Source organism: Manis pentadactyla, chromosome 1, assembly GCF_030020395.1.
Source record: "Manis pentadactyla isolate mManPen7 chromosome 1, mManPen7.hap1, whole genome shotgun sequence".
Taxonomy (NCBI): domain Eukaryota; kingdom Metazoa; phylum Chordata; class Mammalia; order Pholidota; family Manidae; genus Manis; species Manis pentadactyla.
This window is the reverse complement of record NC_080019.1, coordinates 191,437,605-191,463,596: the sequence shown is the minus strand read 5'-3', so window position 1 is coordinate 191,463,596 and position 25,992 is coordinate 191,437,605. Positions and strand designations below refer to the sequence as shown.

Here is a 25,992-nt window from a genome sequence, read left to right as displayed (position 1 = left end):
GCCTGACTACCTCATGGTTGAGGGGCTGCCTGCTTGAGGAATTTTTCCAACAAGTATTTATTGTGTGTCTACCATATGTCAGGTTTCTCTAGAGATAAGTTATGTCTGTGTGTCTGTCTCCATATGTCTGTAACTCTAGAGATAAATCAGAGAGCAAAACAACACAAATCTCTGCCTGCCTTCCTCCAGAGGGAGGAGACAGGCAATAAAAAAAATGACAAGCACATTTCACAGCAGGTTAGGAGGTCAAAGTGCTATGGAGAAAAAGGAAGCGGGAAGGAGAAAAGGGAAATGGGCTGCAGGGTGAGGGTGAGTTTTACTTTTATTTAGGGTAGTAGTCAGGGATGGTTTCACTTAAAATGTAATATTTAAGCCATGACTTGAAGGAGGTGAGGGACTGATCCATGCAATTTTCTAGGGAAAAGCTTTCCTGGCAGAAGGAACAGCAAGTACAAAGGCCCTGAGGCACTGATGTGCCTGGCTTGTCTTGGGACCATCAAGGCAGCCAGTGTGGCTGCAGCCCAGTGTGAGGAGGGAAGAAGGGTGGGGCGAGAGGTCGGGGAAGAGCTGCAGAGGTCAGATCCTGGAGGCCAGGGGGACTTGGGCTTCTCCCCTAGGTCAGAAGGAAGCCATAGGAGGGGTTTTGAGAGAGGACAGATCTGACTTGGTTTTAATGGGACCCCTCCAGCTGCCTATTGAAAATAGGCAGTAATAGGATGAAGATAAAAACAGAAAAGCATTTAGGAGGTGGATGTACTCACCCAGGTCAGGAGTGCTTAGACTGTAGATTCATTTTGAAGGTGGGCTCATCAGGGCTTACTGACAGAGGGCATGTGTGGTTAAGACAGAGATGATGCTAAGATTTCTAAAAGATTGACATGGACCAAAATGACTTAGGAAAAGTTTTGTGAAAGGAGTTTAGAGATCTAGGTGGATCCTTTCAGGCTAGAGGAAAGGAAAAATAGCAATGTCATGGGGAGAGAAATCAGAGAAAGGATGTTCAACACAGCCACAGTGGAGCAGTTAGAGTGTGGCTGTCATTGTGGAAAGTTTCAGTGCGTGTCAGCGTTCTGGAAGAAAAGCGAAGGCATAATGCACGGGGGTAAGTGAGGAGAGTTCATGGATGTTTGTTTACAAGGGTGTGGGCAGAGTTAAATCAGGGAGGGGTGGTGGGGCAGCCTGAGCTCCCTCCAGCGGCTCCCACCTGACTGGGAGGAGAAGCCCAAGTGCAGAAGGGCAGAGGAGGCAGCAGCATTCAAACCCAGAGGGCATCGCTGCAGGGAGAGGGCTGTCCCTTGTGATCCGTGGCCTTCTTCCGTGGAGGAACAGCAGCCACCACCAACCCAGGGCCAGGCAGGAAGGAGGCTGGGAAAACAGAACCCACCCTTCCTCTCCTCCCAGCCTTCCACCTCCGGCTGGGACCTCCTGCTGGATGGAGCCAGAAGGTGGGGAGGTCCTGCCACAGCTCAGTTGGCTTTCCCCAGATGTTAGCCAGTGTGAGGGGAGTAGAGGCAAGAGCACCCCGAGAAGCTTTAAAGACAAAAGCCAGGAGTTTGGGTGGAGGTGATGGAGAATGAGAAAGGCTTGAATAGAGATGATGTTAAGTTGTACTACAGGAAGTTTAAAAGTAGTGATAGAATTAACTGTGTGGGGAGTAAAGGAGATCTTTGGTGCTTGAGGGATGGAGAGCAAAACAGTTTTTTATGTAAGGGCATCACGTAAGAGCTAGGCATTGCTCAGAGGACCTTACGGGCATTCTCTCCGGAAATGCTCAAAAAGCAACTCAAATATTCTAGCTATCTTATAAGTGTTCAATTCTACGTGCAAAAGTCCAGTGTTTAGCAGTGTCCAGGATATAGGAACATTCAGTAAATGTAAATATTAGTTGTTTTCCCCATTTAAAGATGATAAAAAAACAAAACACCTACACTGCTGGTGGGAATGTAAACTAGTTCAACCATTGTGGAATATGGAGGTTCCTCAAACAACTAAAAATAGAAATACCATTTGACACGGGAATTCCACTCCTAGGAATTTTTACCCAAAGAATACAAGTTCTCAGATTCAAAAAGACATATGCACCCCTATGTTTATTGCAGCACTATTTACAATAGCCAAGATATGAAAGCAACCTAAGTGTCCATCAGTGGATGAATGGATAAAGAGGAGGTGGTACATATACACAATGGAATACTATTCAGCCATAAGAAGAAAACAAATCCTACCATTTGCAACAATATGGATGGAGCTAGAGGGTATTATGCTCAGTGAAATAAGCCAGGTGGAGAAAGACAAGTACCAAATGATTTCACTCATTTGTGGAGTATAACAAGGAAGCAAAAGGGAAGAAACAAAATAGGAGCCGACTCACAGATTCCAAGAAGGGACTAGTGGTTACCAAAGGGGAGTGGTGGGCAAGGGCTGGTGGGGAGGGAGGGAGAAGGGGATTGTGGGGTATCATGATGGGTGCACATGGTATGTGTGGGATCACAGGAAAGACAGCATAGCTCAGAAAAGACAAACAGGGATTCTGTGGCATCTTACTACACTGATGGACAGTGACTGCAATGGGATATGTGGGTAAAATTGTAATATTCCCAGAATATCACGCCTGGCTTTAATATATGTGCATATTAATAGGTATTCAGAGGTGGAAAGAAGTATGGCTTTAGTGCATTTGCATCATTCCTCAGTGGTGGAGAGAAGTTCATCTCTAAATCAATGGGTAATTACCTGGGCAAAGAGGGCTTATCTATATCAGAGAGGGGAGGAGAGGGATGGCTTTGCTTCTGAAGGAGCAGGAAAGAAACAGCCCCAGACTGCGGTTTGTAAACAATAAACGGATTTTAAACTTTATTTCTCCCTTTGACTGATTTCAGTTTTTAGAGGTATTTTGACCCAGGATTTCCTCTCCCCGGACTTACTAGTATGTGGGGGTCTTGATAATAAGGGTGAATGTAATGACCACATTGTTTTTTTGTTGTGAAACCTTCATAAGAGTGTATATCAATGATATCTTAAAAACACACACACACATACACACACACAAACCAAAACAAACACTAAGCCACAGGGAGGTTGCTCAACTAGTGAGTGGTGTTCAGATGTATTGTGATTCCAGCTTCCACATTCCCAGTCTTGTCCAACCACACTGTTTTTTCTACAATGCCGAGACTTGGAGACAGACACAGCCAACGTTGGCAATGTGGGAACACACAGGGACAGAGGCCAATGACAAGGGAGAGGCAGTGGCTGGAGACGGAAGAGATACACGTGGAAACAATTTGCTGAGGGAGGCAGGGACAAGCAGCTTGACCAGACAGCTGGTTGAGTTAGACTTGAGGGAAGGAGGACACTGCCAGGAGGTGGAGGAGGGGCCTCAGGAGTTAGGCGAGGACTACCAGAGCCAGAGGGCTTATCAAAAAATCATACACCTTCATTCATTTTTTCTTTCAAAGTCCTCTGGAAACCTATCAAGATGTTAACTCTTCTACTTCTAGGGGATTTATCTTAGGCAAGCCCAGGAGCGAGCATTTACCGCTGCACGTGTGTAGTTCTAGCACTTGAACTGCCCTGTGAGAATAAAGCTTGGTGTGAACCCTTTTACCCCCCAACTGCTCCATTGCTGTTACTAGCCTCATCAAATCCAGAGTGAACTTGCCTAGGGCTGAAACCCTCTGGCCAGAAGGTAAACTTTGAACGATGCTGCAGTCATGTAAGCATCAACAGCGACTGCCAGAGAAACGAAATTCAGCTAATGTACATCTACATTAACATGTTATTAGAATTTGAATTATGTGTATAATTTCTTTGCATATCTCCACTGCTCACAGATTTATCAGTTTTTACTCTTTCAAAATTGACCCTAATCTTCTCTTTATTCTTCATTTTGGACCACTCTCCTATATGAATTGTTGGAAAAAGACAGCTTTGCTTACCATTTTCCTGATAGTTTTTTTTTCATACTTAATGGTTTGGTGTCAGTCCTAAGTGGTGACTTGGAAGGCCATACTGAAAAAAAAATTTTTTAAATATCTTTTCATCCTTAGGCGAGTTCTATGCCTGTGTCTTCATCTGAAAATAACAGATTATAGCTCAGTTGCCTGAGATGAGACCATGAATGTATTTATGCATTTTCAAATCTCAGCTCTCTCATGACTACCTGTGGGATCTACGTAAATCCCCTAGTTTTCAGGCCCCGATTTCTTCCATGTGAAATGAGGCAAAGGGAAGAAGAATTATGCATGGCTGGTGTTTAGTCTGAAGTGGTTTGTCCCACAGGCTTTGAGCCTGGCTGCATGCCCTTGGGTCCTTCCCTCTGGGCCTCAGCTTTCTCAGCTGTGAAATGAGCATATTAATAGCAACTGACTAAGAGCTGTTGTGAAGCTCAGTGATGTTTATCAAGCAAAGGGGTTGTTTGCTAAGGACTAAAACACTGTCCTTCCCTTATAGTAGAGATGGGTGACAATATTATAGAAGTCACCAGCAAGGTCTTCCAACTCTTGCTCACCAACTTTTTGATATTTTAGCTCTGTGTAGCTTTCCTGTTGTGAAATTTCTAAGTTATTTCCATCTACCCAAAAACAAACCTTAGTGTGTGCATTTGGAAGGGCTTGGGGTCAATTGTGTGAGGGACACATACATGGTTCTCACCTTTTGAGACCACTTCTGGCAGGGCACCATAGAGTTGCTGATGGGAAGTATATTCCCTTTTCCTCCTCCTCAATCGCCTAAGTGGGAATCACATCTGGGTCTCTGCTATTTGAGAGTTGAATGGGGAAGATACTCTGTTTCTTGTCAGAAATCTGAGTCTTTATTTCAAACCCAGGAAGAGAATTTGTCACAGGGGTCAGAGGAAGTTGTTAAGCTACTATCAGGGCTCTTTTGAGTTATAAAGGACCTAACTGCCAGGTCTCCCGTCATCATTTCTGATCTCTTGTGATGGTTACTATGCTGCCCACACATGATCTGTAGTTAGGGACCATGACCAATGCTTGGGGTATAAATTATTTTAACATATTTTGGGGTCTATCTTTTACTTTGATGATATTGTTCTAAAATGAAATATGCAACTCCTTGTGTTTGAAGGTTTGAGTTCTCCCCCTTTTTAAATTTTCATCCTTGGGTAATTTTGGGAAACTTGTAGCAAGAGATCATACTGCTCCACAGGAATATATGTGCTGTAACTTCAAATAATCAAGTTGTTCCAAGTAGTTATCCATCTTAACAATTTAGCTATACCCTGTACACCCTCTCTCAGTTGGCAGCACAGCCTTGACCTACTAAGCCCCAAGCTTGAGATTTTTTCTGGCTTTTCCTTCCCATTCCACTTCACCCTCACCTTGATTTAACCTATGTCTTTCTGAACCCATCTCTCTCTCTGTCCTTATAACCATTGTACAAATGTATCTTCATTTCATTTCCCATTTCAGGTTTTCCTGTCTCCTGGTCTTATCCTTCTCAAATCTGTCCTAAAATGAAAATGGATCCTTGCTGGCTTAGAACCCTTCAGCTGCTTCCAATTTTAACTTGACTCCAACCTAATGCCTCCCCTTCCCTTCTACTTCTGCCTTAAATCTTGTCTTAATGTGCTTGCATCTGTTTCTCCTAAGGGATACTAAAGTCTTCCATGGCAAGCTGCGGTTTATTCTGTCATCATTTTATGTCCCTTGTTTGATAATGTTTGCTAACTTAACAGACGTTAAGAACAGATTATTGATGCACTTGCCCAAACGCCTGGATTGTTTGCTTACATATGTAAGAACTTCTGTTATTTGGTGTAAATAATCATAGAAGCTAGCATGTATATGGTACTTGGTATACCAGGTACTAGGAATATATTAACCCATTAAATCCGCACAATCCTACAAAGTAGGCACAAATATTTACACTTAACAGGTGAGGAAAACTGAGGCTGAGTTTAAATGATTTATTCAAAGTCACACATCTAATAGCTGGACAAGGCCCAGGGTCAGTCCCATCGGATTCTGATCTGAATCACATCTAACCTCTCTATGCCACGGGAGTTATTCCACTGAGTAGGATTCAAAATGACAATGTACACTCCACGAGGGTAGGGAGGTTTGTTTTGCTCACTGCTGTACTCAGGGCTCAGAATAGGACGCACTAGATAAGCTGCGTACGAATGAAGCCTGTCAGCTCAGAAGCCTAGTGTGGCAAAGTAAGGAAATCTTCGTGGCCCACGTTCACTGCTCCAACCTCAAGTCCTACCACTTGTCGGTCAAGATAATCCCAACTAGACACGGTTCCCCTCAAGTGTGCCCCAAGGTTCCTGCTTCTCTTTCTTGGAACAGGCCTACCAGCACTACCAGTTTCCTGTTACCCCTCTTCCTATTCGGGTAGATCATTGCCAGCTGCTCCCCATGACTAGCGGGAGTTACATCCTCTGCGATGTACTGCATTTCTTGAACCCTTTCTCTCTCTATTGGACTGCGGGGTTCACCCAGGACTGCGACTCGGTCTTATTTATTCCGTCTTTGGCGCACTGTGAGCGGCACCGTAGACCCTCAGTAAACGTTTGCTGCGCCCGGCTCCCAACCTGTGGCTTCCCCGCATTCCACCGCCCCTCCCGGGGAAGCTTCGCAGGCCCACGTTCTCTTCCTTGCAGGTGGCCCGGCTCCCAGTTTTTCGGGGTTCGCGTCCTCGAAGAGAGCGCTCTCTCTCTTGGGGGGGAAGCACACTGGCCCCAATGACAGTCCGTGAAACGTCCCTTTCCGAGAGCTCGAGGCAGGCGACCTGACCCACCCCGCTGCATCCCAGGCCCCCGCGGTCCCACCGAGGGGCTCGGTTCCGACCGGGGCGGACGACCCGCCCCCACCCAACCGCCGCCCCGGGCCGGCCCCCGCCCGAGCGTGCCGGCCGCCGCGCAGCCGCCCCACAATGGCCGGTCGCCGTCTCACAACGCGCAGGGATCCCGGCAACGCGCGCTCCCCTCCCCCACTCGGCGCTTCCCAGGTCGCGCCTTTGCCCACCCTCTGTTTCCCCTCCCCGCGCCCTGAGGCCGAGGGGAGGAACGCGAGGCTCACTCTTCGGGGTGGCGCCCGACCGTCAGGCGCCAGGCCTCTGGGCTTACCCCGCCGAGGGACTACTTTTCCTCCCGCGGCGGGACTACTTCGCGGAGGCGTCAGCGTGGCGGAGCGCACGGCATGGCGGCATCGGCAGCGGCGGCGCGTCAGAGATAGAGGGACGCCGGCCCGGTCAGGCCTCGGCGCGGCCTACACGCTTCGTTCGTCCTCTCCCGCCCGCGCCCGGCCATGGCGGAGCCCTCGCCCGCCCGACGCCCGGTGCCTCTCATCGAGTCGGGTAAGACGAGCCGCCCGGGCTCCCCCGGCCCGACGCCCCTCCTCGCCGCGCCCGTTCTGACCTGTCTCCACGTCTTCCCGCAGAGCTGTACTTCCTCATCGCCCGGTACCTCTCGGCCGGCCCGTGTCGGAGAGCCGCCCAGGTGAGTGCGGGCCCCGCGGGCGGCGGCGCAGCGGCCGGGCTCGCGACCTGCCGCCGCCGCCGCCGCCGGGGGGCGCGGGCGGAGGGCGCGGGAGGGACTACGGTGCGGCCCCCGCCCCCTAACTGCGCGTCTCGTCGGCTGCAGGTGCTGGTGCAGGAGCTGGAGCAGTACCAGGTCTGTGCTCCGCGGCGCTCGCCGCGTCCCACCGCGCCCTCGCCCGGCCCCCGCCCCACCGCCCCCGGCTCCCGCTCGGCCCCGCTTGGTGGTCACTCGTGTGCGTCTCGTGTCTTTGCAGCTGCTGCCGAAGAGGCTGGACTGGGAGGGCAACGAGCACAACAGGAGCTACGAGGAATTGGTGAGACTCTTGTCCCCAGTCCGGTGTTTCTGAGCACCCGCCCCCATCGGGGCTCCCGCTCGTGGGCGAAGTGACTCAGCCGCGCTCGGGGGAGTCCCCGGGACGGCGGGGCTCCCCCAGTAGGTTTTGTTTTGTTTTAGGGAGGCTGGGTTTGTTTTGGTAGGAAACGGCGCTGGGGGCGGCGGGACTGGGTGGGGGGAACCTGCGTCGCGGTTTGCGGCGGGCTGGGTCGCCAGGTGCGGCCGCCTGTGGTGAGAGGTGGTGGTGGGGGGTGGCTGTGGGTGGGTAGCGCCAGCCACTCAGCGTGCTGCTCTCAACCAGCTGGCGTCCCAACCCGACTTGTAAGTGGACCTCTGATTGGTTTTCCTCCTCTTGCCTGCCCAGGTCTTCCAACCACTTGTTCCCTAGGAATAGAATCATTGGTTTCTGAAAGGTGAAGAAATGTTTCTCTTTAGCATTTTTTTCCCTTTTCCCTCAGCAGCTTAATGGAAATATTGCTGCTCTGAGACTGTGCCACTCCTGTGGTGCTTTTACTCTCCAACCTGTACAACTCTTAGTGAATAAAACTGTCTTCTTTTGATGAATTTTTATATTGATCTTGCTGTGCGTAGTTATAGCCTCCAGCTGTGCAGCTTCTCTGGAGCGCCATCAGGGTAGATTACAGTTCTCTTTGTACTGCACTTTGTGAACTTCTTCCGTTGCTCTGTCAGTGTATACTTTGGTTTTGTCCACTCGTTTGTCCTAAGTGAAATAAAACATTTTTCAGTAAAATGTTTTTGCCACTTTGCGTATTAAGAAAAAAGATGTCTTTAACTAGTCAGGCCATGTTCAGCATCTTGTATGAACAAAACAACTGGAGGAAAAAAGAGTTCTGGATGATCTTTTACTACAGTTCTACTAAACAACTCTGTAGAAAATGGTCACCTTCCTTGAGTTACACAAAACAAAATAAGGGGATCTTCTGTAGGTGAACAGTTAAGCATTAACAGTTAAAGTCATGTGAAAATATCAAAGGGTTGTACTTCAATTGTCAGTTCCAATGTTTGCTGCCTTAAGAGTTTTTTGAAGCAAATATTCAAAGTGAATGTTTTCAAGAAAGTGAGTTCTAAAAATTCTGCGCCATGGCAGCGTTTTTGTTTGCAGGCACTTTGATATTTGGAGATTGAAGTCAAGGAAATGTTTAAAGGACTGCACTATTTTACTTCAGTTGATAAGAGAAAATACTGTTATCAATGAAACAGAAGTATTACAGACAGTGCAGTCGTACTGCTTAAGAGAAAGTTGCTTAAATTTTGAAACAAGTGTACTGCTGTAACTACTGGAAAAGTTACTTTTTAAATAGTTTTTTTTTGGCTTTTGCTGTTAGAATTGTTTAAAACCCTACTTAAAGTTCTGCTTAAAATTCTTCCAAATCTGTGGAATATTCCTGATAGATATCATCACTCATTGCCTGGCTGGTTGGGTCTGGTGGATATCCTCTCCTTCCTCTCACTCTCCCAGCACTGTGGTAAGAGGATGAGCTTCCTGTATGGAGGAGAATTCTTTTGTCAAGGGTATAGGAGTGGCTTCTAGTTGTCCAAAGTCCTTAAAAAAATATTTTATTAAGTATTTTAAGTATAGACAAATAAGAATGTAATGAACCTCTACATACCATAAACTCATGACCGGTTGGCTATATTTGGTTTCATTTGAGGTATATATTTAATTTTTTTAAACAATCAGTGGAAATCTTCCAACATAGAAAAATAGAGTACTCTGTACTAGCCTCAGTGGTTATCAGAAGAATGTTGCATCTGTTACCTCCCTTCCTCAGGCTGTGTTGTTTTTTAAGCAAAATCTAGACATTCTTCCATTTAGTTGGTTAACATGCTGAAGTATTTTAAAGTAAATCCCAGGCATTACACTTTGTCACTAAATTCTGCAGACCATTTCTAAAATCACTACAGTGCCAGTATCATGTTTATAAAATAATCCATAGTTCCTAGATACTTTTATAGATAAAATACATAACTGGTCCATTTCAAGAATTCCCTCTTATTCCTTGGATGGCATCGGATAGGGTCCATGCATTATACTGAAATGATCTCCAGTCTCTTTTTTTATTTTGCATGTTTTTTTTTTTTCTGTACCATTGATTTACAGAAGAGGCAGTCATTTAGCTTGTGGAATCTCACATTCTAGTTGTGTGTGATTGATTCCCTAAGTGGTGTTTGTTTCCTATTGTTTAACTTGATGGCTTCTTCTCAATAGTTCTCATTTTTGGCTCAGAACCATCTGGGGAGCTTTATTAATCTGGATACCCAGGCCATGATCCAGACCACTTACATCAAAATCTTTGTGCTGGGACTGGCAAAACTATATATATATTTTTAATGCAGTAGGTTTTTAATATTAACAGAATGAATAAATTATACTGTTATAATATTTTACCAAATATTAAGATGCTGAGGATGATCTTATCATGAACTCCAGTTTGTTTTCCTCTTTTTAGTCAGGTTAAAATACGGGGATCTGGAACTTTGTCTTGTGCCCAAAACTTCACTGTTCTTCCACTCTTCTGCTGTACTTTTTTAAAAAATTAAGGTATTACTGTTAAACACTCTTATGAAGGTTTCACAAGAAAAACAATGTGGTTACTACATTCATCCATATTACCGAGTCCCCCCCCACACCCCATTGCAGTCACTGTCATCAGTGTAGTAAGATGCCAGCCAGAGTCACTATTTGCCTTCTCTGTGCTATACTGTCTTCCTCATGATCCCCCCCCACACCATGTGTGCCAATCATAGTACCCCTCAATCCCCTTCTCCCTCCCTCCCCACCCGCTCTCCCCCACACCTCCCCTTTGGTAACTGCTAGTCCCTTGGAGTCTGAGACTGCTGCTGTTTTGTGGCAGAACTGTTCTGAAAAAGCCTTTCTGGTGATTCCAGTGTTACTGTCTATAAAGCTGCAGTTCTTAGACTTGTGACCATGCTGTTACTCCAACCTGTGCCCTGAAAACGAGTATTTTTGATACTACTTAGAAGAATTAGATTAGTTATCTTTCAGTATCTAACCTTGTATTAGCAATTGGGCCTGTGAATTCATAAAATTTAGTGGGAATTTTCATGATACAAGTAGTAAATAAAAAAGTAGTAAATAGAACTGTAGGCATGGGATTTGGAAAGGACTAGGCTTGCAAAGGAGGGTTGTATTTAAAAAGGAAGGTACTTCATATACTTAATAATTGAATAACTACATTTTTGTATGCTGGTTTCAAGGAAAATAATTCTTTTAGTGAAGATCCTTGTCTATTATTAGGGGGTTTGTTGTTCATTGACCTTCTAAAAAATATATTTGAGTAGGCATTTTGTGTAAGGAAAAGATTTAGAAGTTATTTGTATTGAAATCAGTGTTTACTTAAGAGTTGTTAAATACAGTTGACCCTTGCACAGTGCGGGAGTTATGGGTGCCGTTGAGTCCTCATGTAACTTGGACCCCCCCCCAAAAAAAATACTTGACTGCCTCCTGTTGACCAGAAGCCTTACCAATAACAAACAGCTGATGAACATGTATTTTGTGTATGTGTATTATATGCTTTTCTCTTAAAATAGAGATGTTTTTCAAATTTGCAAGTCTCCAGAAAATTTTCCAGTGTGATTGAGAAGCATCCCCATGTAAGTGGACCCATGCAGTCAAACCTTTTGTTGTTCAAGGGTCAGCTGTAGTCATTTTTCTTACACCTTAGAGTTCAATTATATATAATACTTACTGAAACATATTTTTATTTTTGATTAATCTTTAATTTGTAATAAGTTTTATCTTAAAATATTTACCACTTAATATCCTTAATTAAATTTCCCTGGGTACACTATATTTAACAAATAATGATTATTTCAGTAACCTCAAGATGGCAAACTTAGACAAATTTAAGCATAACTTTCTAAGAATTTAACTTGTAAATACAGTATTTTAAATTTGTAGTAATTTTTTTATTCTTTCAAATATTAAAAGTTAAAACTTGTTACTATATCAGAATAACTATAACTTGCACAAATGTATCAATACTGTTTTCTTTACTCGTCAGCCTTTCTTGGTTATGAATTAACCTCCCAAATCATCGACGAGAGCAGTTTTACTGTCTTGAGCTCCTTACTAGTTTAAGGAATCAGGTTATGATGGAAGATCATAAGCCAAGACTTGGATCTTGGGTGCACTGCTGCATAGACTCCCCTTGAGTCTAGTTGAAGCTTTTTTTTATTGGAAGGCTACTTACTCGTATCATGAAAACACCTTTATATTCTCCAGCTGTATTGCAACTAATCTCACTACTATTTGCATTGTGGGATCCTAAAGACCCTTCATCCTGAGTACAGCTATTCTCTTTCCTTTTCTGTATGGGTGCTGCATTTTCTTTGTAGTTGACTGTAGAGATCTACCATTCTCTTGGCATTGCATCGATAACTTGGGAACACTTCGCAGTGTGATGACAAGTTACAGTCTAGCAACATAGTGTAGAATTTAGAAGCTTGTGTTTCTGTGTTGGGGCTGTAATCCTGACTTTCTTGTGCTACTTACTAGATGGTCTAACATGAGACTATTTAATCTCTGTTTCTTGCTTTGTATAATAAGGATGATAGAAATTATTTTATATGTCCATCTCTATTTCTCATATCTCTTTTGGATTAGTCAAATACTCTATTCTTTATTGCTTTTCAGTTATATGTTCTTTGATTCCTTTAGCAATTGCCCAGAGATTACAATATGCATTACTGTTTACCACTTGCCAAATAAATGAGGTCAAACCTTTTAGTTGTCACCTTCCTATTCTTTGGGCTATTACGTTTTATTGTTACAAAAGTTAAGATTTTTCCAGATGTTACTGCTGCTGTTTAAAGTCTGTATTCATTTGCTTAACACTCTTGTATATCTTTTCTGGTATTTTTAATTTCTTCCTTTCTGCCCATGTGTCTTACCTGTGATTACTTTTCTTCAGTCTGCACAACTTATTTTGGTATTTCTTTTAGTGAAGGTTTGTTAGCAGTGATTTTGGGTTTCCTTCCTAATTTATTTTGTTTGAAAACATCTTCATTTTTATTTTTAAAGGTTGTAAACTGAAAAAATTTTAAGCAGTTTTACTTTCAAGATGTTTTTCCTTCTGGCTGCTTTTAAGGATTATCATTTTGTCAGTGATTTTTAGCAGTTTTACTGTGATTTCTAGTTATCTATTCCTGCATAACAAATTACCCTACAACTTCAGTGGCTTGAAACAACAGATTTATTATTATCTCAGTTTCTGTAGGTCAGAGTTGAGTCACAGCTGAGCTGAGTCCTCTACCTCAGTCTCTCTCAAGGCTGTAATAAAAGTATTGGCCAGTGCTGGGGTTTCAACTGAAGGCTTGACTGTGGAAATACCTGCTTCCAAGCTCACATGGTTTTGGGTTGGATTCAATACTTGGAGGGGGTTGTTGGACTGAGGGTCTCATGTCAGAGCTGGCTGTTGGCTGTCCTCAGTTCCTTGCTACATTGGTCTCTCCAGGTGGGCAGCTTGCTTTATCAAAATGAAAGCTGCCAAGACAAAGTCTTCTAGCAAGACAGAAGTCATAGTTTTTTGTAACCTAATAATGGAGGTGGTATCTCCTCAATGTTAACTGTATTCTGTTAGTTGGGAGGAAGTTATTCAGGAGGAGGGAACTTCATAGTGCTGTGAATGCCAGGAGGTAGAGACCACTGGGGGCCATGTCAAGCTGCCTATTGCATGCACCTTGGTAGATTTCTTTGCACTGGGGTTCTCTGAGTTGCTTTAATTTGTAGGATATCAAATAGTCTAATGTATAAAGTTCCAAATGGGAAGAATGGGGGGGGGAAGAAATCTTTTGAGAGGTAGCGAATGTGCATCTGCTAGGATCTGGACCATTCTGGGTCTTTTTTAATTGACTGCTCCTCTACCATGGGTCACAGTTTGCTTTGTTGTGTATCTCATCCTTTCTTCAAGTACACTGGGCCTTTTTGTTTTAGAAGAATAGAGGCTGAAGTAATAGAATTGGCCCCACTAAAGGATGTGTTCTATTTCTCTCAAGCAGTGAGTGTGCAGGGCTTAGTCAGCCTGCTTTCTCTGTGTGTGGTTTGCTCTGTCGGGGCTTTGTTGCACCTTTAGTTGCTTTTAGTTCATCCCTGGCTCCAGATGTGTGAGGATGGGATTAAGACTCCCCCTTCCCCAGAGTTTGGGATTAAGACTCCCCCTTCCCCAGCATTTGGGATTTGGGTACTGGCGAGATTCCTGAGATGGCAATGCTTTATGGCTGAGTTGCTTGCCAGCTTTCCATACTTTGTAAGATCTTGCTCTACTTCGTAGCCCAGCTGCCAACTTTTCAGGTTACTGAAGTGTTTTCTTTGCTCTTAGGCGTGGCCATGGCTTTCACCCTTGTTGCCCTGTCCCAGTCTTAGGAGGGCCACTGCAGTTCCCCTGTAGTGGAGGAGTTCTCCCCCAGCTGCTCTGCGTCCAGTGTTTGCCCTATGCAGTTGATGAAAGCCTGGGAAAGATGTGGGGTGCACTCTGACTGAGGCACCGCAGCATTCTAGGCAGACATGCCAGCTCATAGGTGGATTAGATTTAAAAGTAAAGCCGGTTTTTCCTTACTCTCATCTGTGGTCAGTTCTTTCTGCTACTGCTTTGGGTGAAATCTATGCTAGTCTTTTCTGTTAACAGAAGGCATGTTGGTTTCTGGGATGTATTAATACAGATTTGTTTCCTCAGCTCTGTAATGGGTTTAAAATTATTATTATTTTTTTTGAGAGGGCATCTCTCATATTTATTGATCAGATGGTTGTTAACAACAATAAAATTCTGTATAGGGGACTCAGTGCTCAATGCACAATCATTAATCCACCCCAAGCCTAATTCTCGTCAGTCTCCAATCTTCTGAAGCATAACGAACAAGTTCTTACATGGTGAACAAATTCTTACATAGTGAATAAGTTCTTACATGGTGAACAGTACAAGGGCAGTCATCACAGAAACTTTCGGTTTTGATCACGCATTATGAACTATAAACAATCAGGTCAAATATGAATATTCATTTGATTTTTATACTTGATTTATATGTGAATCCCACATTTCTCCCTTATTATTATTATTATTATTTTTTAATTAAATGCTGAAGTGGTAGGTAGATGCAAGATAAAGGTAGAAAACATAGTTTAGTGCTGTAAGAGAGCAAATGTAGATGATCAGGTGTGTGCCTATAGACTAAGTATTAATCCAAGCTAGACAAGGGCAACAAAACATCCACAGGTGCAGAAGATTTCTCTCAAAACGGGGGATGAGGTTCTAAGCCTCACCTCTGTTGATCCCCAATTTCTCACCTGATGGCCCCCCTGTGACTGTGCCTGTCTTAGGTTGTTCCTCCCTTGAGGAATCTTACCCGTCTTTGGCTAACCAGTCATCTTCTGGGCCCATACAGGGAAATGTAAAGTTGGTAAGTGAGAGAGAGGCAATATTGTTTGAAAATAAAATTATTTTTAAGACAATCCAACTTGTTCTCATTGTTAGGATGATAGCAATATTTTCTCATTATCTCCTTCTAATAGTTGGAGTAAGTAAATGATTACTTTTAACTGAAATTATGTGGGACATGTAACTGTCTAGTTATCTGTAGGCACACCTAATTATTCTTCTTGGCACATAGTAGGCTGGCAGTACTGTAAGAATTAGTGTTGTTTAATAATGCTTAGTATATTTTCTTGTTGAGAACCAGTCATCAGTAGTTTATCAAATGATTTTTTTGTATTATCTTTGATATCTTGAAATCTCTCTAAGATGTGCCTTTCATTTGTAGGTCGAGCAGTGGTTAGCGTAAAATGGCCATGAGATACATGGAAGCTATACTTCCTTCTTTTAAGCTCTTTAATCCATTCCAGTAGGAACCTACAAAATACAATCTTTCAGTGATTATTTACTGTCTTTGCTTTTTAATGTAGAAACGGAAATTGGCATTTTGAACACAACTTTTGTGTTAGAATTATGTGATAATTATAGCAGCGCATGATGAATTATGCATGCAGTTGTACTTCAGAATTTGGCTGCGACTTCCATTTTAGTATTTGTGATGGGTTAGCTGAATGAGATTTGGATATGAGACTCAAGGCTTAGAAAAAAATTATTCATGTTGATTTTACTCAGTTTGTGTATATTTGGCCTTAAAAACCTCCAGACAACACTTGGCCTCTAAAATTCTTAATGATACTTTTTTGATTTTTCTGATTACTTGCCATTTTTATTAATGTGCAATATAGCTGATTACAGTGATGCAGTGATGATGGATAGTTACAAATTAGATACCCTAGGTTTGTATTTTTAGCTCTGCCATTTATTAGCTTAGATTCTGGGTGGGTTATGTACTGCCTGTGCCTTTGTTATTGCAAGTGTCAGGAGGTGTAATAAGTATCAAGATCTTTGAATAGTGTCTGTCAGATAGTAATCACTGTAAATGTTAGCTATTATCATTAATGTAGTGAGTTAAATTAGTTAAAAACCTTGAAACTACTTAGAAGTGTACCTTGTAAGTGCACGATATTACCTATACTGTTATTTTTGCAAATGTAGTATCTTTTTTATTGATACAGTCTTATATTACTTGAAGTATACAACACAGTGGTTCAGTAGTTACCCGTATTATTAAATCCTCACCCCCACGAATGCAGATACTGTCAAAATAGGAAGATGTTGCAGAATCATTGGCTATATTCTCCATGTACAACTATCCCCGTGACCAACCTACATTATGATTGAGAGTTTTTATGCCCATTTATCCCCCTACCCCCACCCCACCAACCCTTTCTCCATAGAATCATGGAATCATCAGTCTCTTCTCAGCACCTCTGAGTCTGCTGCTGGTTTGTTCATTTGGTTTTGCTTTGTATTTAGATTCCACAAGTAAGTGAAATCGTACTGTATTTGTTTTTCTCTGCCTGGCTTATTTCACTGAGTGTAATACCCTCCAGATCCATCCATGATGTTGCAAATATCAGGATTTCTTTTCTTTTTATGGCTGAATAATATTCCATTGTGTATATATACCACGTCTTCTTTATCCATTCATCTATTGATGGGACACTGAGGTTGTTTCCATATCTTGGCTATTGTAAATAATGCAGCAGTAAACATAGGGGTGTATATATCTTTTTGGATCAGGGGTTTTGTTTTCCTGGGGTAAATTTCCTAAAAGTGGAATTGCTGGGTTGAATGGTATTTCTGTTATTTTTTTTGAGGAATCTCCATACTGCTTTCCGTAGTGGTTGCATCAATTTATGTTGCCCCCAACAGTGTAGGACGGTTCCCATTTCTCCACATTCTCACCAACACATTATTTCTTGTCTTTTGGTTAGTGGCCATTCTAACTGGTGTGAGGTGATATCTTATTGTGGTTTTAATATGCATTTCTCTGATGATGGTGATGTGGAGCATCTCTTCATGTGTCTGTCAGCCATCTGTATTTCTTCCTTGGAAAAATGTCTGTTCAGGTCCTCTGCCCATTTAAATCAGGTTATTTGTTTTTCTTGGTGTTGAGTCTTCTGAGTTCTTTATGTAATTTGGATGTTAACCGCTTGTCGGATATGTCATTTACAAATATATTCTCTCATACTGTAGGATGCCTTTTTGTTCTGTTGATGGTATCCTTTGCTGTACAGAAACTTTTTAATTTGATGTAGTCCCAGGTGTTCATTTTTGCTTTTGTTTCCCTTGCTCGAGGAGATGCGTTCAGGAAGAAGTTGCTCATGCTTATATTCAGGAGATTTTTCTGTGTTGTCTTCTAAGAGTTTTATGGTTTCATGACTTACATTCAGATCTTTGATCCATTTCTAGTTTACTTTTGTGTATGGGGTTAAACAATAATCCAGTTTCATTCTCTTGCATGTAGCTGTCCAGTTTTACCAACACTACTTGTTGAAGAGGCTGTCATTTGCCAATTGTATATCCATGGCTTCTTTATTGTATATTGACCATATATGGTTGGTTTATATCAGGGCTCTCTAGACTGTTCCACTGGTCTGTGGGTGTTTTCTTGTGCCAGTACCAAATTGTCTTGATTACTCTGGCTTTGTAGTAAGGCTTGACGTTGGGGAGCGTAATCCCCTGAGCTTTATTCTTCCTTCTCAGGATTGTTTTGGCTATTCGGGGTCTTTGGTGGTTCCATATGAATATTAGAACGATTTGCTCTAGTTCACTGAAGAATGCAGTTGGTATTTTGATAGGAATTGCATGAATCTGTAGATTGCTTTAGGCAGGATGGCCATTTTGACAATATTAATTCTTCCTATCCATGAGCACGGAATGTATTTCCATTATTGATATCTTCTTTAATTTCTCTCATGAGTGTCTTGTAGTTTTCAGAGTATAGGTCTTTGACTTCCTTGGTTAGGTTTATTTCTAGGTATTTTATTCTTTTTGATGCAACTGTGAATGGAATTGTTTTCCTGATTTCTCTTACTGCTAGCTCATCATTAGTGTATAGGAATGCACAGATTTCTGTGTATTAATTTTGTATCCCGCAGTTTGCTGAATTCAGATATTAGATCTACTAGTTTTGGAGTGGATTCTTTAGGGTTTTTATGTACAATATCATGTCATTTGCAAACAGGGACATTTTAACTTCTTCCTTGCCAATCTGGATTCCTTTTATTTCTTTGGGTTGTCTGATTGCCGTGGCTAGGACCTCCAGTACTATATTGAATAGAAGTGGGGAGAGTGGGCATCCTTGTCTTGTTTCCAATCTTAAAGGAAAAGCTTTCTGCTTCTCACTGTTAAGTATAATGTTGGCTGTGGGTTTATCATATATGGCCTTTATTATGTTGAGGTACCTGCCCTCTATACCCATTTTGTTCAGAGTTTTTATCATGAATGGACGTTGAATTTTGTCAAAGGCTTTTTCAGCATCCTTGGAGATGATCATGTGGTTTTTGTCCTTTTTGTTGATGTGGTGGATGATGTTGATGGATTTTCAAATGTTGTACCATCCTTGCATCCCTGGAATCAATCCTACTTGATCATGATGGATGATCTTTTTGATGTATTTTTGATTTTGGTTTGCTAATATTTTGTTGAGTATTTTTTGCATCTATGTTCAACAGGGATACTGGTCTGTAATTTAATTTTTTTGTGATGTCTTTGCCTGGTTTTGGTATTAGAGTGATGCTGGCCTCATAGAATGAGTTTGGAAGTATTCCCTCATTTTCTACTCTTTGGAAAACTAAGGAGGATGGGTATTAGGTCTTCACTAAATGTTTGATAAAATTCAGCGGTGAAGCCATCTGGTCCAGGAGTTTTGTTCTTAGGTAATTTTTTGATTACCAGTTCAATTTCATTGCTGGTAATTGGTCTGTTCAGATTTTCTGTTTCTTCCTGGGTCAGCCTTGGAAGGTTATATTTTTCTAGAAAGTTGTCCATTTCTTCTAGGTTATCCAGTTTGTTGGCATATAATTTTTCATAGTATTCTCTAATAATTCTTTGTATTTCTGTTGTGTCCATTGTGATTTTTCCTTTCTCATTTCTGATTCTGTTTATGTATGTAGACTCTTTTTTTTCTTGATAAGTCTGGCTAGGGGGTTTATCTATTTTGTTTATTTCCTCAAAGAGCCAGCTCTTGCTTTCATTGCTTCATTCTATTGTTTTATTCTTCTCAATTTTATTTTTTTCTGCTCTAATCTTTATTATGTCCCTCCTTCGACTGATTTTGGGCCTCATTTGTTCTTCTTTTTCTAGTTTCATTATTTGTGAGTTTGGAGTGTTTATATGGAATTGTTCTTCTTTCCTGAGGTAGGCCTGAATTGCAGTATACTTTCCTCTTAGCATGTCCTTTGCTGCATCCCACAGATTTTTGTGGTGTTGAATTGTTGTTGTCATTTGTCTCCATATGTTGCTTGAGCTCTGTTTTTATTTGGTCACTGATCCATTGGTTATTTAGGAGCATGGAGTTATTAAGCCTCCCTGTGTTTGTGGGATTTTTTATTTTCTTTGTGTAATTTATTTCTAGTTTCATACCTTTGTGGTCTGAGAAACTTGTAGGTACAATTTCAATCTTTTTGAATTTACTGAGGCTTTTTGTGGCCTAGTATATGATCTCTGCTTGAAAATGTTCCATGTGCACTTGAGAAGAGTGTGTATCCTGCTGCTTTTGGGTGTAGAGTTCTGTAGATGTCTGTTAGGTCCATCTGTTCTAATGTGTTCTTCAGTGCCTCTGTCTCCTTATTTATTTTCTGTCTGGTTGATCTATCCTTCAGAGTGAGTGGAGTGTTGAAGTCTCCTAGAATGAGTGCATTGCTTTCTATTTCTCCTTTTAATTCTATTAGTATTTGTTTCACATATGTAGGTGCTCCTGTGTTGGGTGCATAAATATTTATAATGATTATATCTTCTTGTTGGGTTGACCCCTTTATCATTCTGTAATGTCCTTCTTTGTCTCTTGTGCCTTTCTTTGTTTTGAAATCTATTTTGTCTGATACAAGTACTGCAACTCCTGCTTTTTTCTCCCTATTAGTTGCATGAAATATCTTTTTCCATCCCTTCACTTTTAGTCTGTGTATGTCTTTGGGTTTCAAGTGAGTCTCTTGTAGGCAGCATATAGACAGGTCTTGTTTTTTTATCCATTCAGTGACTCTGTGTCTTTTGATTGGTGCATTCAGTCCATTTACATTTAGGGTGATTATGGATAGGTATGTACTTATTACCATTGCAGGCTTTAGATTCGTGGTTACCAAAGGTTCAAGGTTAGCTTCCTTACTATCTAAAAGTCTAACTTAACTCACTTAATATGCTATTACAAACACAATCTAAAGGTTCTTTTTTTCTCCTCCTTTTTCTTCCTCCTCCATTCATTGTATATTAGGTATCATATTCTGTACTCTTTGTCTATCCCTTGACTAAGTTTGGGGATAATTGATTTAATTTCGCATTTGCTTAGTAATTAACTGTTCTAGTTTCTTTACTGTGGTTTAATTACCTCTGGTGACAGCTATTCAACCTTAGGAACACTTCCATCTATAGCAGTCCCTCCAAAACACACTGTAGAGACGGCTTGTGGGAAGTAAATTCTCTCAGCTTTTGCTTATCTGGAAATTGTTTAATCCCTCCTTCAAATTTAAATGATAATCTTGCTGGATAAAGGAATCTTGTTTCGAGGCCCTTCTGCTTCATTGCATTAAATACATCATCCCACTCCCTTCTGTCCTGTAAGTTTTCTCCTGAGAAGTCTGATGATAGCCTGATGGGCTTTCCTTTGTATGTGATCTTATTCTCTTTCTGCCTGCTTTTAATAGTCTGCCCTTATCCTTAATCTTTGACATTTTAATTGCTATATGTCTTGGTGTTGTCTTCCTTGGGTCCCTTGTGTTGGGAGATCTATGGATCTCCGTGGCCTGAGAGACTACCTCCTTCTGAACGGGGAATTTTTCAGCAATTACCTACTCAAAGACTCTTTCTATCCCTTTTTCTCTCTCTTCTTCTTCTGGTACCCCTTTAATGCAAATATTGTTCTGTTTGAATTAGTCACACAGTTCTCTCAATATTCTTTCATTCTTGGAGATCCTTTTTTCTCTCTGTGCCTCAGCTTCTTTGTATTCCTCTTCTCTAATTTCTATTTCATTTATCTTCTACTCCACTGTATCTAATCTGCTTTTAATACCCAATGATTGGATCTCCGACCGGAATTCATTCCTCAGTTCTTGAATATGTTTCTGTACCTCCATTAGCATGTTAATGATTTTTATTTTGAAATCCCTTTCAGGAAGATTCATGAGGTCCATTTCATTTGAATCTTTCTCAGGTGTTGTATTCATAATTTTACTTTGAACCAGGTTTCTTTGGTGTTTCATATTTGTATATGGCGCTCTCTAGTGCCCGTAAGCCCTACTCTCTGGAGCTGCTCAGCCCTTGAAGCAATGTCGGGGGTCGCAGGGGAGCAGTATTCGTACCTGGCTGGAGGAAAGAGCTGTTTTCCTGCTTCCTGGGTGCTGTGCCTGCCTCCACTGCCTGAACCAGTGGGCTGAGCACTCAGGTATAAGCTGCTATGCTTTGTCTTTGTAGTTGCTGTAGACATGGCTTCCCTCTGGCTGGCCTAAAGCCATGGTAGAGTTTCCTGGTTTCAGAGCCAGGTGGGCTGGCTGGGAGAAAGGCTCAGTAGGGAGTCCTTGCATGGAGGGGGTCCCTCGAGCTGTGTAGCCAGCCAGGGTGCTGGAGCACCTGAAGATCGAGAACGTTCCGAACCTGCTGGGTAGAGTGCACCTGGAAAATTTTGTCTACCAGTCCTTTCTCCTGAGCAGTAAGCTCTGTGCAGTCCTTGCCCCTTTAGCAGCCCTCTTGCTGTTAGGAAGTCTCTTAGACTGCCCGTCTTTCTTTTGTCCTAGAGCAGCCGGATATGGATCCCTGCTTTCTGCAAGCAGCTGGAATCTTAGTCTCTCCAGGAATTCTGCCTGTATTAGCTTTCCAACCCCCTAATCCCAAGAGTACCATGAAAGCACCATAAAATGTAGGTTTGTGCTGCCAGAGAAGATCTCCAGAGTTAGGTATTCAGCAGTCCCAGGCCTCCAATCTCTCCCTGCTCAGTTTCTCTTCCTCCAGCCGTTGAGCTGGGGTGGACAAGGGCTTGGGTCCCGCCGGACCATGTCTTTGGTACGTTACCCTGTTCTGTGAGGTTTATTCTTTTCTTCAGGTGTATGCAGTTTGGCGCAGCCCTCTTTCCTGTTGCTCTTTCAGGATTAGTTGTATTAATTATATTTTCGTATTATATGCGGTTTTAGGAGGAAGCTTCTGTCTCACCTCTTACGCCACCATCTTTAATGTGTTGGTTATTCTTTAGTTTCATATGTTCTAAATTTCTTTCTCAGTTTGCAAGTTGCTTTTCAGTTTTGTTTGGAGGTTTTGTTTTTACAGAGGTTTACACTTTATAATTTTGCTATATCTGTGAATCTTCATTTTGCCGTTAGGGTTGTCCTTATAGTACACCAAGATTATTAAAGGCAGAATTATGTATCCATTCATCTGCATTTTTTTCTACCCTTTATAATTTCCACTTAATGTCTTTTGTAGGGTTTATTTTGGCATATGGTCGGTTTGAGGTATGGATCTGGCCTTTTCAAAATTGTCATTTTGCAGGTACTGTTTGAGTCCTCTCCTTTTCTCCACAGAAAAAGCAGTCGTTATCATTTTGTAAATTCTTGCTGACTCTCTTGTCTGTGGACTTTTCCTGTTCTTGTGACACTGTAATATTGTAGTGACTTTTTTTTTTTGGTATCATTAGTGTATAATTACATGAGCAACATTAAGGTTACTAGACTCCCCCATTATCAAGTCCCCACTACAGTTACTGTCCATCAGCGCAGTACGATGCTAAAGAGTCACTGCTTGTCTTTTCTGTGTTAATACTGCCTTCCCTGTGCTTCCCCCATTATGTGTGCTAATCGTAACACCCCTTTTTGTAGTGATTGAACTTTTATAATAAATTTTATTTAAATATTTTATCAGATTCCCTTTGCTCAGCATTTTAGCTTAAAGGTTTTTAAGTACACAATGCTGTGCTTTAAGCTGTGAAGAAATTGGAAAGGAATGAGTTCTGAGCTATATCTTGAAACAATAGCTGTCTTGCTATGTGTGATTTCTGGTTTTTTATTCCCTGTTCATTTGGGAAATAGTATTTCTGTTCTGAATGGTTTAATTGTTTTTACTTAAGAATTATTTCAGACATTTTAGGACTCAGCAGCTGAACTTAGAATCTGCATCAAGTACAGTGCTTTTATTTGACTCTTTGAAGACTCTTGTTTTTATATTTGCATTGAGCTCTATGAATTTGTTTTAAAGGTTGCTAAAATAAATGTAGGTTTTATTTCTTTTGGTGTAAAAGTTTATTTTGGAAACTTATGATGAAATAATGAACTAAGTCTGACCTAGGACATACTTTGCATTAATGTCAAAATCTATGGTCTTAACTATATTTATGTGGCTGAAATTGTAGGTTGTAGCATGTGAATAATACATGTGTTTTGAAAAGTGCTGGTCCCGTTTTAATACATCTTGTGTAACAGTGTTTTTAGAAAATAAAGTTTGACTTTTTGGGGGAATATTTGTCTCTTCATTAAATTCCATAGTGGTCCAGACTTCAGTTCTTTGCACAGGTTTTATTTTGATCATATTCTGCTTAGAAAATAGTTATTTTCATTGGGTTCAACAGAAAAAGCTCAAGTTCAGTGTTGCCTTTCAGAAGTCAGCTCATTTATGGACAAAGTCCCTTAGGATTTTGCATTCTGTATTTTATTCCTTTTGGGTGATCTCATGATAAGTCTAGGAATAATTGAACTCCCCATCAAGGATATCAGAAATCTTAGGATTTTTTTCTTCCTAATAATTTGTAATTTGGGAAAGAGTTTAGTCTGGAAATAGTGCTCATTGTTTTGCTGAGGGAGGAAGAAAATAATGTTAATAGATTGTTTAGAAATGCTAACTAAGGATATGTCCTCATTTAGTATTGGAGTCAGCATTAATAGCATTTTCCAGGCAAGTCTCACATTTCTGGGATGGTTGGTAGATTTTCAAATTTGTGGACATGCTGTTTAGATTTGTGTGATTTCATAGCATGTGATAATGGGCTTGGGGAATATTTCATTTGTGTAGAATCAGTGGCTTAAATAATAAAGCTACATAATGATGTCTTATAAGTATGTAGATGGAATTGAATTAAGGCAGTGATTTAAGGCTGTCATTAAAGAGAGTCTGTGTTTTCTGCTTGGGCAGCCTTGACTTTTTGGCACTTTTCCCTCAGACTATTGTTTTACAGCTGCTAGTTGGATTTTGTGGCTCTTGCCATCCTATCCTGGAAAAGATGGGAAGGAAGGGCTCTTTTATTAGAGAGGAAAATTTTTCCAGGAACTTTTCCTTGCCCCAGAAGATTGCTCACTTCATTGACCAGAACTAGATCACATGGTCTCCTGGTTATGAAAGTGTCTGGAAAAGAAAGGCTCTGCTAATCACTGTCTGCTCTGGGAAGCTGAAACTAGTTACCTTTTCTAAATTAAAATAATCTTCAAGACAACAATAGAACATTTCTCTGCCTAAGGTCCTTTTGTGTAGACTGAGTGTTAAGCTCTTTTTCCTCTCATTTCTGTAAGAGTATTTATCCTGCCATTGACTACTAAACTTGGACTGCTTTATCAAGCTTAGCAAAGAGGCTGGGAACCTCTCTCTGTCCACAAGCTAAGGGAACTACTCGAGCAAGGAACATACCACACTTTTTATTTTGTGTCAGTGTGGGTAAAATTGTAACATTTCCAGAATATCTCGCCTGGCTTTATTAGTACATCAGCATATCAATAGGCATTCAGAGGTGGAAAGAAGTGTGGCTTTAGGGCATTTGCATATCCTCAGGGGTGGAGAGAAGTTCATCTCTGTATCAGTCGGTAAATTACCTGGGCAATGGAGGGCGGAGAGGTGAGGGGTGGTACTGGTTTTGCTTCTGCTGGAGCAGGAAAGGGAAGGCCCTGGACTGCAGTTTGTAAGCAATAAACAGGTTTTAAACTTTATTTCTCCCTTTGCCTGATTTTGGTTCTTTAAGGTATTTTGCCCCAGGATTTCCTCTCCCTGGATTTACAGTCGGAGACACTCCTGTCTGTCCCTTCCTGTATTTCATTGTTGTGTTGTACTGTTCATTGTGCAGGAATGGTGATACAGTATTGTAGTTTACTTACATATTTTCCATTGCAAGGTTTCTAGATGTAGTTTAAAATATTTGAGGGAAAGCTAAGTAAAGGTCAGATAGGTATCATGTTAAAGGTACTAAATACTCATTATAAATTCTGATTAAATTACAGTATCGCAAACTTCACAGGAAAACCTACTTTTTCCCGTAACTTTCCAATTTGTCACATTGCTGTGGGTAAAATTGTAACTTTTCCAGAATATCTCGCCTGGCTGTAGTACATCTACATACCAGTAAGGCATTTAGTGGTGGAAAGAAGTATGGCTTTAGTGCATTTGCATTATTCCTCTGGTGGAGAGAAGTTCATCTCCATATCAATGGGTAATTACATGGGCAAGGAGGGCTTATCTGTACCTGAGAGGTGAGGGGAGGGCTGGTTTTGCTGCTGCTGGAGCAGGACAGAGAGATGGGCCAGACTGCAGTTTTGTAAGCAATAAACGGATTTTAAACTT

The 25,992-nt window shown here is 41.5% G+C and overlaps 2 protein-coding genes across 2 annotated transcripts in view; one reads left to right on the top strand and one right to left on the bottom strand.

Annotated features, from left to right (window-relative positions):
• The window catches only part of GET1 (guided entry of tail-anchored proteins factor 1), a 92,642-nt gene extending 85,233 nt beyond the window's left edge, over positions 1–7,409 (bottom strand). The window contains exon 1 of the mRNA XM_036899302.2: positions 7,385–7,409. The gene's annotated coding sequence lies outside the window, so the exon portion shown is untranslated. The remainder of the gene's footprint in view (positions 1–7,384) is intronic.
• Positions 7,138–25,992, top strand: part of BRWD1 (bromodomain and WD repeat domain containing 1) — a 132,740-nt gene continuing 113,885 nt past the window's right edge. Inside the window, exons 1-4 of the mRNA XM_036899281.2 lie at positions 7,138–7,323; positions 7,407–7,465; positions 7,610–7,639; positions 7,761–7,820. Coding sequence (XP_036755176.2) covers positions 7,275–7,323; positions 7,407–7,465; positions 7,610–7,639; positions 7,761–7,820 — 198 coding nt within the window. The 5' untranslated portion in view covers positions 7,138–7,274. The remainder of the gene's footprint in view (positions 7,324–7,406; positions 7,466–7,609; positions 7,640–7,760; positions 7,821–25,992) is intronic.